Here is a 16,027-nt window from a genome sequence, read left to right as displayed (position 1 = left end):
AAGTAGAAATAAAGCTAGCAAAAGAGCTGAGTATTAGTATAAAATGTGAAATCAGCCTTACCCACTGCACCCAATGACTTTGTTGTACAGAAAGGATGGCAAGCCTTTCAGATGAATGTTGTTATCCACGTACACGTATTGAAGTTCTCGAGATCGACCTAAATCTGGGTTAGAAAGAAAAGTGCTATGATTCTTATAATATATACCAATATAATGTGAAACATGAAATTTAATAAATAATGTTAGAATAATTTAAAATTTCTACTCTGGAAGAAAAAATGTTGCAGATTTACCTAGGCGTGAAATTAAGTCAGCTGCAATATGAGATTCTACATCAGAAAACATGACTGTCGAAAAAAATCACTCAACCCACCTGAACTTTTGAGTATTTAAACTGTAAAACGAGGACTGGTAATGGAATATTATCAGATTTCCTTCCTATATAAAAATTCTATGACTTTTAATGAATAACTTCTATTTATTAAGCTTGTTATGAAAGTGTTAGTCCCTCAGTCATCTCTGACTCTTCGCAACCCCAATGGACTACAGGCCGCCAGGCTCCTCTGTCTGTGGGCTTTCCCAGGCAAGAATACTGAAGTCGGTTGCCACCATTTCCTCTTCCAAGGGATCTTCTTGACCCAGGGATAATAAACAATTTATATTTATTTATTAAGTTTTTATAGGTCATTTATTTAGTTTCATTTTTCTCCATAAGAAAAAGTGCCATACGAACTAAGATGGCAGGTCAGCCCAAATGACGTCTAGTTCTGCCCCAATATCAAGATTTACTGTGTCGCACTTCCCCGTGGCAGAAAGATGATAGAAGGGATTCCAGAGCTAGGGATCAAGCAGGCCCTGGCTGGGCTGGGCCTCAGGACCAGCTGGTGTAGGAATGGGTGGAACTGCCCATGGCTGTAGGGGGAGGAAGGAGCAGCTGCTGCTGCCGCTGCTGCTAAGTCACTTCAGTCGTGGCCAACTCTGTGCGACTCCATAGATGGCAGCCCACCAGGCTCTGCCGTCCCTGGGATTCTCCAGGCAAGAACACTGGAGTGGGCTGCCATTTCCTTCTACAAGGCATGAAAGTGAAAAGTGAAAGTGAAGTCACTCAGTCATGTCTGACTCCTAGCGACCCCATGGACTGCTGCCTACCAGGCTCCTCCGTCCATGGGATTTTCCAGGCAAGCGTACTGGAGTGGGGTGCCATCGCCTTCTCCTAGGAAGGAGCAGAGGGAATCCGAAATCCCAGTCTTCAGTGAGGTGTGGGGTGCAGCTGGATGGACAAGACCTGCAGGCCAGGGAGCCGGGGTGGGAATGGGTTTATACCAGGAATAGGAAGAGATAAGAAAGGGAGCCCAAAGAGAAGAATCTGCAGGAGGAATAAGTATGCAGAAAGAAGGCGACTCCAGAAGTCTCCCACAGGTAGCTGGGCATCACTGACTCAAGGGACATGAGTTTGAGCAAACTCCGGGAGACAGTGAAAGACAGGGAAGCCTGGCATGTTGCAGTCCCTAGGGTCACAAAGAATCGGACACAACTTAGGGACAGAACAACAATAAAGCCGGGTAAAAGGGTAGCAAAGCCTAGAGTTATCTGCTCGTGAAAATAGGAAATAGGCTGAAGGAGCTCTCTTTTCCCCTGTCCTTCCAAAGTTAGGATAGACAAAGGCCCAGATAGCTAAATTAGCATCTTTAAGGTTCTGAAGCATATTTACATTTAAAAAGAAAACCCTTTTACCCAGTAGGGATCTTTTAGGCACTTCAGTAGGCCTTGGGGATTCAGATATGAACATGATATTGAGGACAGGCATGAAAAATGGTTAACTGTAATACAACATGATCATTGCTATTAGAGAGGCTTGTCTAAGTCTTATGGTTTCACAGGTGGGTTCTGGACAATTTATTACATAAAGTGGGGAGTGCATAATATAAGATTGAGGTAAGGAAGGGTTTGTCATGGATGAGGGCAGGAAATGGTGAACATTACCTTCTCTTTTCCACTACAAATCTTATCACAGTCATCTTGCCCAGGATTAGCCCTGGGGCAAGTTACAAAAAGAGGAACCAAAACTGGAAGCACCAGAAACTGACAACAAAAGGGGAAGTGGGAACTCTTAGAAAAAAGAATTACTAGGCTAGAGACGCCCTTTCTCAGTGGTGGTTTTAAGATATCTAACAAACACAATACTGGAATGCAAAAATAGGAAGTCAAGAAATACCTGGCTGCTGCTAAGTCACTTCAGTCCTGTCCGACTCTGTGCGACCCCATAGATGGCAGCTCACCAGGCTCCCCCGTCCCTGGGATTCTCCTGGCAAGAACACTGGAGCGGGTTGCCATTTCCTTCTCCAAGGCATGAAAGTGAAAAGTGAAAGTGAAGTCGCTCAGTTGTGTCCAGACTCTTAGCGACCCCATGGACTACAGCCTACCAGGCTCCTCCATCCATGGGATTTTCCAGGCAAGAGTACTGGAGTGGGTTGCCATTGCCTTCTCCAAGAAATACCTGGAGTACCAGGCAAATTTGGCCTTGGAGTACAGAATGAGGCAGGGCAAAGGCTAACAGAATATTGCCAAGAGAACGCACTGGTCATAGCAAACAGCCTCTTCCAACAACACAAGAGAAGCCTCTACACACGGACATCACCAGATGGTCAATACCGAAATCAGATTGATTATATTCTTTTTGCAGTCAAAGATGTAGAAGCTCTATACAGTCAGTAAAAACAAGACCAGGAGCTGACTGTGGCTCAGATCATGAAGTCCTTATTGCCAAATTCAGACTTAAATTGAAGAAAGTAGGGAAAATCACTAGATTTAGGTCAGGTATGACCTAAATCAAATCCCTTATGATTATACGGTGGAAGTGAGGAATAGATTCAATAGATTAGATTTGACAGAGTGCCTGAAGAACTACGGATAGAGGTTCATGACATTGTACAGGAGGCAGGGATCAAGACCACCCTTAAGAAAAAGAAGTGCAAAAAGGCAAAATGGTTGTCTGAGAAGGCCTTACAAATAGCTGTGAAAAGAAGAGAAGCGAAAAGGAAAGATACCCATTTTAATGCAGAGTTCTAAAGAATAGCAAGGAGAGATAAGAAAGCCTTCCTCAGCGATCAATGCAAAGAAATAGAGGAAAACAACAGAATGGGAAAGACTAGAGATCTCTTCAAGAAAATTAGAGATACCGAGGGAACATTTCATGCAAAGATGAGCACAATAAAGGACAGAAATGGTATGGACCTAACAGAAGCAGAAGATGTGAAGAACAGATGGCAAGAATACACAGAAGAACTATACAAAAAAGACCTTCACGACCCAGATAATCACGATGGTGTGATCACTCACCTAGAGTCAGACATTCTGGAATGCAAAGTCCAGTGGGCCTTAGGAAGCATCACTATGAACAAAGCTAGTGGAGGTGATAGAATTTCAGTTGAGCTATTTCAAATCCTAAAAGATGATGCTGTGAAAGTGCTGCACTCAATATGCCAGCAAATTTGGAAAACTCAGCAGTGGCACAAAACTGGAAAAGGTCCGTTTTCATTCCAATCCCAAAGAAACTCAATGCCAAATAATGTTCAAACTACTGCTGCACAATTGCACTCATCTCACATGCTAGCAAAGTAATGCTCAAAATTCTCCAAGCCAGACTTTAACAGTATCTGAACCATGAACTTTCAGATGTTCAAGCTGAATTTAGAAAAGGCAGAGGAGCCACAGATCAAATTGTCAACATCTGCTGAATCATCGAAAAAGCAAGAGAGTTCTAGAAAAGCATCTACTTCTGCTTTATTGACTATGCCAAAGCCTTTGACTGTGTGGATCACAATAAACTGTGGGAAATTCTTCAAGAGATGGGAATACCAGACCACCTGACCTGCCTCCTAAGAAATCTGTATGCAGGTTAGGAAGCAACAGTTAGAGCTGGACATGGAACAAGAGACTGGTTCCAAATAGGGAAAGGAGTATGTCAGGGCTGTATATTGTCACCCTGTTTATTTAACTTATATGCAGAGTACATCATGCGAAATGCCTGGCTGGATGAAGGACAAGCTCGAATCAAGATTGCTGGCAGCAATATCAATAACCTCAGATGTGCAGATGACACAACCCTTATGGCAGAAAGTGAAGAACTAAAGAGCCTCTTGATGAAAGTGAAAGAGGAGAGTGAAAAAGTTGGCTTAAAACTCAACATTCAGAAAATTAAGATCATGGTATCTGGTCCCATCCCTTCATGACAAATAGATGGGGAAACAGTAGAAATAGTGGCAGACTTTATTTTTGAGGGGCTTCAAAATCACTGCAGATGGTGACTGCAGCCATGAAATTAAAAGACGCTTACCCACACAGCATATTAAAAAGCAGAGACATTGCTTTGCCAACAAAGGTCTTCTAGTCAAAGCTATCGTTTTTCCAGTAGTCATGTATGGATGCGATAGTTGGACTATAAAGAAAGTTGAGCAACGAAGAATTGATGCTTTTGAACTGTGGTGTTGGAGGAGACTCGAGAGTCCCTTGGACTGCAAGGAGATCCAACCAGTGCATCCTAAAGGAAATCAGACATGAATATTCTTTGGAAAGACTGATGCTGAAGCTGAAAGTCCAATACTCTGGCCACCTGATGCGAAGAATTGACTCATTTGAAAAGACCCCGATGCTGGGAAAGATTGAAGGTGGGAGGAGAAGGGGATGACAGAGGATGAGATAGATGGATGGCATTGCGAACTCAATGGAGATGAGCTTGATAAACTCTGATAAACTCTGGGAGTTGGTGATGGACAGGGAGGCCTGGTGTGCTGCAGTCCATGGGGTCACAAAGAGTCAGACACAACTGAGCAGCTGAACTGAACTGAAGTGAGCAAACAGAATAGATTTCTGCTGTGCGATTTTGTGGTTTCAGAGTAAGTCACAAAAGGCATTGTGGCTTTCTCTTTGGTGTTTCTCTTGGATCACTTCTTCAGGAAGACAACTCCTTTTTCACTAAGGCCCTAAAGCAGCTTTACTGGAGAGGAATGAGACCTCCAGCCAATATCCATGTGAGTAAACAGTCTTGGAAGCACCTCCGCAAACTCCAGGTCAAGTCTTCAGATTACTACAACTCTAAACTAAATATCCTGTTCCTTCTCCAAATTTTGCCCATTAATTTTACCATTCATCAATGGATCTTGTTTGTAACAATTATAACATAGTATTTACTTAGTGGTGATTTTCAATTACCATCTTTCTGACTACATTTATTAATTGGAATTCTTACGTAAGGAAGAATGATCCCTCCTCCCCCGTTTATTTTTTTTTATTTTTATATTGGTATGGATTCAAGGACATTTATTTATTTTAAGGACTAAAAGCCCACTACCATTGTTGTTTATTGTGTTAGCTAAAATTTTCCAGTTTTGGCAACTAGGAACACTTAAAATTGGTCTTTTCATTCTTTAAACAAGTTTTCATCCTTCTTTGAGTATTGCCATACTTTCCAGGAGCAAAAGATATTCCAAGTTCAAACTGTACTTTCCCTGCTCTAGTCCTGAAATCAATTACTTCTCCAAGGAGCTTTAATTCTTTTAATTAAAGGAATTAAATTAAATTAAATTATGGGGTATGGTGTCTAGAAACCAACATCTGAATGCTAGGTGTGTTCCTTACTATAAGAGTGCCACTGCTTCTAGGATCCATAAGTAGGCAGATTTACAAAACATATATATATATACCAACCCATGCATAATATTCAACTCTATTGTTGGAAGTGTACCTTCAGTATACATTCCAAGCAGTGGACTTGCTGGGTCAAAAGGTAAATACGTATATAGAGTCCTTGGTATTTCCCTCCAGAGGAATTACACCAGTTTGCATTCTCTTCATCATATATGAAAGCATTGGGTTTCCCACAGTCTCATCAACTTCTAAAACATGTTGTCTTATTTAAAACATTTTGTCATTTTCAATTTGTATTTCTCTCATTATTGATGTGAACATTTTTCAATATGAGGGTCATTTTTGCATTTTTTTGTGTGATTGTCAACATCTTATGTGTCTATTCTTTCACTTATGAGCAAAGCCTTAGTTTGAACATGTATTTTTTTCTTTTTCTTTTCTAGATTACAAAAGTGTCATAAGTTTACAGGAGATTTGGAAAATACAGAACAAAGTTACATATAGTTCACTATATATTACAATAACTTTTAAGTAGATAAATTAGGATATTTAGTTACAGTTTCAGTATCAAACACTCAAAAATCAATAGAATGAATAGACAGAAAAGTAGAAGGATAAAGTAGACCTGAAAAGCACAGTGACTCAATTCAACAAAATTAAGATTTATGTAATTTCAACACAATAGCACGAGAAAAATTCTATTCAACTTTCCATAGACTATAAACCAGAAGACAGTGGAACATATTCAGGGATAGCATAAGGTGTAAAAATTTCATGGTCTAAAGGTATTGAAATCATACAGAATCTGTTCTCTTATCACTGTGGAATTATGTTAGAAATCAGTACCAAAAGATATTTGAAAATAACCCACGTACTTTCAAGTACAATGTGACATTTAGCAACAGAGACCTTTGACTTAGCCACTGAAAGCCTCAATAAAGTTAAAAGACTGAAAAAACACAGAGGGTGATTGCAGTCAAGAAAGCATTTAAACAAGAAATTAATATCAAGGATACCTTACAAACCCCATGTATTTGGAAATTAAACATCCACTTTTAAATGATGGGTGTATCTGAGAGGTCATAACAAGGAAAATTAGAAAATATTTGTAACAGAGTAAAAACAAAAAGAATTAATCAGAATTTGTTGCATGCAGCTGAAGCTGTGCAGTGCAACTAAATACAATGTGGAATCTTGAATAAGGTATGAGAACAAATAATGGAAACTAGCATAAAATTCCATTAAATTTGAACAAACTCTGTACTTTAGTTAATAATATTGTATTACATGTTACTTTCTTGAGTTTTTTTTTTTTTTAAACAACATAGTATTTCTTTATAGTCTCAGAACTGGAACAGAAGTTTCAAGCCTCATTCAATTTTCTTTTTAAATCACTCAAATAATAAGCTTTCTAGACTTTAGCAATAAAAAGTCTAGTAGACTAGATGCCAGAATAAATGGAATTACATCAAAGTTTTGATTGACTATAAATTAGAACTAACATACAATTGCACTCATCTCATATGCTACTAAAGTAATGCTCAAAATTCTCCAAGCCAGGCTTCAACAATACATGAACCATGAATTTCCAGATGTTCAAGGTTTTAGAAAAGGCAGAGGAACCAGAGATCAAATTGCCAACATCTGCTGGATCATGGAAAAAGCAAGAGAGATCCAGAAAAACATCTATTTCTGCTTTATTGACTATGCCAAAGCCTTTGGCTGTGTGGATCACAATAAACTGTGGAAAATTCTGAAAGAGATGGGCATACCAGACCACCTGATCTGCCTCTTGGGAAATCTGTATGCAGGTCAGGAAGCAACAGTTAGAACTGGACATGGAACAACAAACTGGTTCCAAATAGGAAAAGGAGGACGTCAAGGCTGTATATTGTCACCCTGCTTATTTAACTTATATGCAGAGTACATCATGAGAAATGCTGGGCTGGAAGAAGCACAAGCTGGAATCAAGATTGCCGGGAGAAATATCAATCACCTCAGATATGCAGATGACACCACCCTTATGGCAGAAAGTGAAAAAGAACTAAAGAGCCTCTTGATGAAAGTAAAAGAGGAGAGTGAAAAAGTTGGCTTAAAGCTCAACATTCAGAAAACGAAGATCAGGGCATCTGGTCCCCTCACTTCATGGGAAATAGATGGGGAAACGTGGAAACAGTGGCTGACTTTATTTTTCTGGGCTCCAAAATCACTGCAGATGGTGATTGCAGCCATGAAATTAAAGGATGCTTACTCCTTGGAAGGGAAGTTATGACCAAGCTAGACAGCATATTAAAAAGCAGAGACATTACTTTGCCAACAAAGGTCCGTCTAGTCAAGGCTATGGTTTTTCCGGTGGTCATGTATGGATGTGAGAGTTGGACTGTGAAGAAAGCTGAGCGCCGAAGAATTGATGCTTTTGAACTGTGGTGTTGGAGAAGACTCTTGAGAGTCTCTTGGACTGCAAGGAGATCCAACCAGTCCATCCTAAAGGAGATCAGTCCTGAGCGTTCATTGAAAGGACTGATGTTGAGGCTGAAACTCCAATACTTTGGCCACCTGATGTGAAGAGCTGACTCATTTGAAAAGACTCTCATGCTGGGAAAGATTGAAGGTGGGAGGAGAAGGGGATGCCAGAGGATGAGATGGTTGGATGGCATCACCAACTCAATGGACATGAGTTTGAGTGAACTCTGGGTGTTGATGATGGACATGGAGGCCTGGTGTGCTGCAGTTCATGGGGTTGCAACGAGTCGGATATGACTGAGCAACTGAACTGAACTGAACTAAAGCATTACATTCAAACTTAGTCAAACAAGTAGAGCTAAAAATGTCAAATTTTTTAGCTAAGCAAAAACTCATTTCCTAAAATATATTATACATACTATACACACACACACATACCACACACAAAATCTTTTCTCCTATACTTGATAAAGGCTTGAACAAGAACAACAAAAAAAGAGAGAAACTGGAAAATAATAACTAAATGAAATGAGAGCACTGAATATGAAATAGAAAAAGTAAAACAAACTAGATGAAAGCAAAAGATCATCATACAGTGCAGTTGTTTTTAAACGTCACTGCTCTTAGAATCACATCTGGAGCTTTGAAGGAAAAAACACTACCTGGGCACGCAACAGTTTTCAAAAAAATTCCAAGATAATTCTAATGTGCATCTGGATTTTAAAAAGTGATATCAGGTTTTTCTATTAAATGGTAGTTTTAGTGATATAGAATTCTATTATTATCTGTTGACTAATCATAATACAATGGTATTAAATAATAAATAAATTACATAAATAAGTAAATAAATACATAAATAAATAAATTACATAATCACAACAGTAAAAGACATTTATCAGTTTTCACAATCAATAGTCAAAGAAGAAAATAAAAGATAATCACAACTGTAAGCCATAATGGAAACATTATAAACCAAAAAATATTAAATAATTACATACAATTTAGGGGGTTAAATAGAGGGATGTGCTAAATGGAAGTGCCTACATGCACATGTTTTCATCTACCCAGCCAGTCTATGTCTTTTGGTTGGTGCATTTAATCCATTTACATTAAGGTAATTATTAAAATATGGCAAGCCTCTAGTATTCCTGTCTGGAAAATCCCACAGAGGAGCCTGGCAGGCTACAGTCTATGGGGTCACAAGAGTGGGACATGACCCAGTGACCAAACAACAACAACAATGATCCTATTACTTTTCTTAACTGTTTCTGATTTTTTTGTAGGTCTTTTCCTTCTCTTTTGTTTCCTGCCTAAAGAGGTTTCTTTAGCATTTGTTGTAAAGCTGGTTTTGTGGCAGTGCTGCCCACCAGAGCAAGACTCAGTTTTTCCCACTACCAGTCCCTCCCCTCAGGAGGCTTACCCAAGCCTGTGAACCTCATCCAACAGACAGCAGACATAAGAAGCAACAGTTACAACCCCCAGTCCACCAGAATGAAAACCACATCAACAGAAAGCTAACCAAAATGAAAAGGCAGAGGATTATGTCCTAGATGAAGGGACAAGATAAAACCCCAGAAAAACAACTAAATGAAGTGGAAAGAGGCTGCCTTCTGAAAAAAGAATTCAGAATAATGATAGTGAATTCTTTATCTCGGAAAAAGAATGGAGAAGATGCAAGAAATGTTCGAGAAAGACCTAGAAGAATTAAAGAACAAACAGAGAGGGATAATACACTACAAGGAATCAAAAGCAGAATAACTGAGGCAGAAGAACAGATAAGTGACCTGAAGACAGAATGGTGGAAATCACTGCCACTAAACAGAATATTAAAATAAAGAATGAAAAAAAAAAAATGAAGACAGCCTAAGAAATCTCTGGGATGACATTAAACACACTAACATTTGCATCATAGGGGTCCCAGAAGGAAAAGAGAGAGAGAGAAAAGACCTGAGAAAATATTTGAAGAGATAACAGCTGAAAACTTCCTTAACACAGGAAAGGAAAAAGTCAACCAAGTCTAGGAAGCACAGAAAGTCCCAGGCAGGATAAACCCAAGGAGGAACACTCCAAGACACATAGTAATCAAACTGACAAAAATTAAAGATGAAGATAACATATTAAAAGCAATGAGGTAAAAATTACAAGTAACATAAAAGGGAACTCCCATAAGGTCATCAGCTGATTTCTCACCAGAAACTCTACAAGTCAGAAGGGAATGGAACAAAATATTTAAATTGATAAAAGGAAGAACATACAACCAAGAATACTCAGTAAGACTTTCATTCAGATTTGAAGGAGAAATCAAAAGCTTTACAGACATGCACATATGTTAAAATGGCATAATAGTGCCTAATCCCTCAACTTTATCAAGTTGTTAAAATTGAAGGTGAAAGTAATCTGTGAAATTTAAATGACTACACAGTATGTTGTTTAGGCATAAGAATTTTTAAATAATTGCCACAATAATATGTACTGCTACTTTAGTAAACATGTATAAACATATCTACTAGTATAAAAGGCTACAAATTTATAAAACACAGATGGGAAAAATATACATAGAATACCAGAATCTACTTGCCCTGAAAAAGTCCTCAAAATTTAACTAAAAATTCCTCTTTTATATTTTTTCACTATTTCTCTGATATGTATACAAACCCTTTCATTACATAAGAAATCTGCAGACTTTAAAGGCATACAGAAAAGTTTGAAATTTTTAAAAAACTGAAACTACACTGATAAAATACAAATGAACTCTGATCTGAAATATGCTTGTCAGAGCCCATAGGTAGGTAAAGATTCTTTATTTGAGTTGATGGATCAGTAAGGAGCGTATACTACTAATAATAATTAATAGAGCAGGAATACAATTTTGGAGTCAGAGAACTTGGATTTGAATCCTAGTTCTTCAATTTACTAAATGTATATCTTCAGTTTCCTCATCTGTAAAAAGAGCAAAATAATGTTGTCCCTTACTTTTAGTCTAACAAAGTTTATAAATTAACAAGCAGAATTCTTGGCATACATCCTTCTCCAGTATATGGCAGTTATTATTATTCTCATTACTAGCGACACATTTGGAAATATGTCCTACAGTACAAGGCCAATTAAGAGAGAATTCTCTTTGGCATGCAGCAAAAGGCACTCTTTTCTATACTTTATTTGCGCAGAATAGAGTTGGAGGCAACTGCCTCTGGAGACAGTGATTCATCTCCCTGAGCCAAGGACTCAAAGTGGGACATGACACAGGAAACAAATTGAATGGGGCTACATGTAACGATCAAAATACAAAGTTAAAGAAAAGCTGGCACTGGCTAGTTTTTCTATAGTTTAGTTTTCTTTCCTATCCTAGTTTTATGGGGGAAAAAAAATGAAGAGTTGATGATTTTAAAATAGTTTGGTTTAGACCTCATCTCAGGTTTTCAATATTCCAAAGATTTCTGTTTATACCTCCAGGCCAATTTGTGTATGGAATATAATTTTTTATATATGCCCGTAACAGGATGAATTGTTTTCTACTGAAGGTAAAAGAAAACATGAATCAACTGTGTTCAAAGCTATACTTTATACTTTATATACATTATATTTTATAATTATACATTATACTTTATATACATTATACTTTAACCAGTATAATGTCACACAGACACAAGTATTTAATACAGACATTCAAACTGTGCAAACAACACAATGTCAAATAGAGTAAGAAAAAGCAGTACTGAAATTACAAGATATCGTGGGCTTCGGACTCTGAAACCTGGCTTTTCCAATCAAACACTCCAAGCCAGTTACCTCCTCTGTGAAATGAAGGTAATAATACCTATGACATGAGCTTGTTATGAAGAGTCAACAATCTAGTCCCTTGAATAACAGCTGGTACTCAACATCTTAGTCTTTTACCTCCTTCCTGAATATAAAGTGAAGATCACAAAACAGAGTGGAGTCTAAAGAGAACCAGGCAATCCTCGCTTTAAGCTGACACAGCACAGCCTGCTGGCGAGGCAGACACCTAAACACTCAGCAAGGTCACAGGCTATACAGGCAGGGCTGTGGCAGCCTCTTGAGAGTGTACTCTCGCCAAGCCCGTCAGCTGGCAAAACCCCAAGCACAATGCAATGACATTTTTAATCATGATGCTCTTGAAATGTTAAGTATTTTCTGCAAGAAAAAGCTTTGAGCTATTTCTCTATTCTTATAACAGAAAATCTTCACTCAGGAATTAACTTTGGAAGAGATCATTAATTTACTAGCTAATAAGCTGTTTCTCCCATTAATTTCAATGGACCAAGAGTTTTCAATAAATAATATTGGATATTGCAGTAATACTTTTAAGTTCCTGTGCAAAAAGTGCTCTGTACATGAATTTTATAAATCAAGGAAGTTGTCCATGTGCATAGATGTTAAAGCAACAAAGAACTTTTTCATGTGGCTTTTTAAAGTGCTGTTCTGTGTCTAAAATGCTTCCCTTTTTTTCTTTCAGACTCAGAGATCAAAGTATTGTTACTTAAAAATTAGCAAAAGCTAGCAGTCCTGCATAAACTCCAATTCTCTTTCTCTCTCTGTTTTGACTTCAAGGCCCTGGCATATGCAGTCCACATGGCTGAAGAAGGAACAAAAAGCTCCTGTGTGTCGAGGCTACTGCTCTTTTAACCATACTGCAGAAGCAGGCACAGGAGGACAGCACACGCCAGACCAAACAGGATCTGTTTACTGCACAATGACCAGCATGAAACTCATTTATTTTATCAAAAGGTGAATGATGTATTCTATTCAACAAAATTACGGGGCAATGGAAACCAGACCATGAAAGCAATAGACTGAAGTAGGCTGTTTGGAATGGTCCATCAATGTTATTCCAATTATCATGGTTCAGTAAATCAGATTATTAGTCACAATCACATTTTTATTTACTATAAAATCTGGGTTGCTTCACAATGAATTCAGAATAATTTACAGTGTATTCCCAAATCATCTTTAAAACTAAGTCCCTACATGATGCATTTGACACAGAACTTTTTGATTACTTTTTCAGAATCATTAATTATTTAAAGTGCTAGTTTCTCTAAATAGACATACACATACAACCATTTAATCTTTTACATAATCATATTCTTTCTGGTCTATTCAACTTTTACTAAATAATATTTCACAGTGAATTATGATTTAATTATGATTTAATACTTTACACAAGTAGATTGTCAATGTTAAAATAAATTGATTTCAATGAATCTGAATAACTGAAGGCTTTCTCTGCAGTTGGTTTCAATATTCAAGCAGCAGCATCTCTATTTGCATTGCACAGTCAAGTAATAGAGACATTATTACACGCAATGGGCATGACACTGTGCTAGATGCCTAGGGTACAAAAGTGAAGACACACACTGCACCAACCCTTTCTTACCACCAACCCTTTCTTACCATCTAGTCAAACAATAAAGGTAGTTTATGTTGATTGGGTGCTTATGTAGTATTTATGAGTGATACAAGTGTTTTAAATAGATCTTACTTAATTCTCACAATAGTTCTATGAAGTAGGTATTAACATTACCCCATTACTGAGACTTAGACAAGCTAAATAGCCTTTCTAAGCTCAAGATCAGACAGCTATTAAATGGTAGAGCTGGAATTTAAAAGGATGTCTGGGACCTCTCTGGAGGTCCAGAGGTTAAAACTCTGCACTTCCACTTCAGGGGTTGTGGATTCAATCCCTGGTCGGGGAACATAAGATCCCACATGCCATGCAGTGCAGCAGAAATAAATGAATAAAAGCATGGGAGGGAGGAGGGAGGAGGGTTCAGGATGGGGAACACATGTATACCTGTGCCGGATTCATTTTGATATTTGGCAAAACTAATACAATTATGTAAAGTTTAAAAAATAAAATAAAATTTAAAAAAAAAAAAGAAATGCAAAAAAAAAAGAAAAAAAGCATGCCTGTCTCCTTCACCATGATATTACTTAAGCCGCCTCCCTTAACAGATCATTTCCGTACAAGCAGGGCGCCCCTACATAACACAGGAAGTAACACTACCTAGCAGATGGCATGGGTGCAGTGGGCACCTGAGGACAGGCTTGCCCAAACATCCAGGTGTGATACCAGGAGACACTGACAAGGAGCTAAATGATGAACAAAATATCCCTCCACTTTTGTTAAAAGATCAGATAAGTGGTGGGGTGGTTCTGACTTACAGATTTAGGACAGCAATTTCAAGAAATACCAAGAATTCCTTCAGAGAAGATCCTAGAGGAGTCTTGAGGCTGACTGTCCAGAACAGGCTTGGGAACTATACAGGAGCACTTCTTCCAGCCAGGGGAGCCAGCACGGAGAGCAAAACATCTTCACTCTGCATCTGACCGTCAGCTCTTGCTCAGCTGGACTAGAACCTGTTCTCTTTTTCCCCAATTTAAGAACTTGATTGAAAACTATGACTGACTCTTGTCAACTGACAACATCTTCCAGACTTTGCTTGTACCGCACATTCTTGTCACTATTTAAAAAAACAAATTAACAAAAACTTTGCTGGCAGAGATTCTGCTCATGAATCTAGCCCTCACACTACTTATTTTGGTTCCACATCTGTATCTTTTTAAGAATGAGTAGTAATTCTTTTTCCTAATTGATAGTTGAGGAAAACAGTTTCAGTTTTTTCATATTAATCATTGCCTACCCCAAACCCTATTCCAAAAACTTTGAGAAAAATACACACTTGTCCCTTTAAAGCCCACCTACTCTAGGTGAACTTTCCTCTTCATACATTAGCACAGGAAAAGTCAGTGTCTGCCCACACTAGAGAAGCCATATTAAATAATCCTATCAACTCTATCATATTAAATAATCCTGTTTACACCCTAAGAAAACCTTAAGGCAAGAGTAAAGGTCTGAAATGATGAAAAAATAAAGCAGAGGGGATTCATTAAGATAGTGGAAAAAGTCAGATGAGTAAGTCACACCAGGATGCAAATTTTTCTTAAATAAATACTTGCAAAGAAAGGAGCTCAAAAGAAGAATTGAACACCCTCTTTCTTGAAAAAATACACATTCCAGAGTTACAACTTTGCTCCTGAAATAGGGTCTATATAAACTTCAGTTAATAGAAAATGTCTCTCTCATTTCTTCCCACTACTAGTTTTTGAACCCTGTTTTCAAGCCTTTCTTTTCTCCTGTTTCATTATGCCTTTGATTGGAGACCTGCCCAACAATCCCTACAGAACATGATTTTGGGTCCCTCCTTGGAAAGCAGAAGATACCTTCTACTCAAACTTAAGACTGATTCCAACCTCTGGGCTTCTGGTCTGAACCAAAAAAAAACATTTTAGCACTGAAACGTATTTAAGGCTACAAACTTTGCAGATTATTCCCATTAAACAATGACCTCAATGCAGTATTTCTTCAAGCTGCAGATCAAATACATTCCACGGTTCAGTAAAGCACAGTTTACATTCATCTGAGATTAAGGAATTATTAACTGGTTTCCATCTGGTGTCCATACCGGAGTTTAAGTTTGAACAGCTTCACTTTGTGGATTTAAATATTTTCTTAAAAAACAGTAAACAGCAATTCTTTTCCTGACCTTCTAAGCAGATACAGAGAAAGCAGGAATGAGAAGCAATAGTGAAAATAAGTGTACTTAAAAAATTGTGTCATTTATATACCATTTGCAACAACAACAAAAAGATTTCAGCATGGACTTTGAAGGTACCTACAAACTACTTTCTAAAATTGCACTGATACTTGGCATAAACTTTTTTTTCACCCTACACAACGTATCCTATTCCTACAAAGGAAAAATGACTACAGCTACCACAGAAACTAGAGTAATCTCCTGTTATGTGATAAAAAGCACACTTTTGTATCCCTATAAAAGTTACAGGATATAGCCCACAGTAATAAGAAGCTATCATTTTACTCACAGCCCAAGTC

General features: G+C 38.0%; 1 protein-coding gene across 4 annotated transcripts in view; it reads right to left on the bottom strand.

Annotated features, from left to right (window-relative positions):
- LRRC28 (leucine rich repeat containing 28) overlaps nt 1–16,027 on the bottom strand; it is a 206,649-nt gene that overhangs the window by 61,059 nt on the left and 129,563 nt on the right. For 3 of the 4 annotated variants that reach the window (XM_006052244.3, XM_025271602.2, XR_327012.3), the window contains one exon: nt 62–164. The exons of the other annotated variant lie outside the window; for it this stretch is intronic. In XM_006052244.3, the coding sequence (XP_006052306.1) occupies nt 62–164 (103 nt within the window). The remainder of the gene's footprint in view (nt 1–61; nt 165–16,027) is intronic. 4 annotated transcript variants of the gene reach the window in all.

The sequence above is a fragment of the Bubalus bubalis genome, chromosome 20, assembly GCF_019923935.1.
Source record: "Bubalus bubalis isolate 160015118507 breed Murrah chromosome 20, NDDB_SH_1, whole genome shotgun sequence".
Taxonomy (NCBI): Eukaryota; Metazoa; Chordata; class Mammalia; order Artiodactyla; family Bovidae; genus Bubalus; species Bubalus bubalis.
This window is presented reverse-complemented; position numbering and strand designations above follow the sequence as displayed.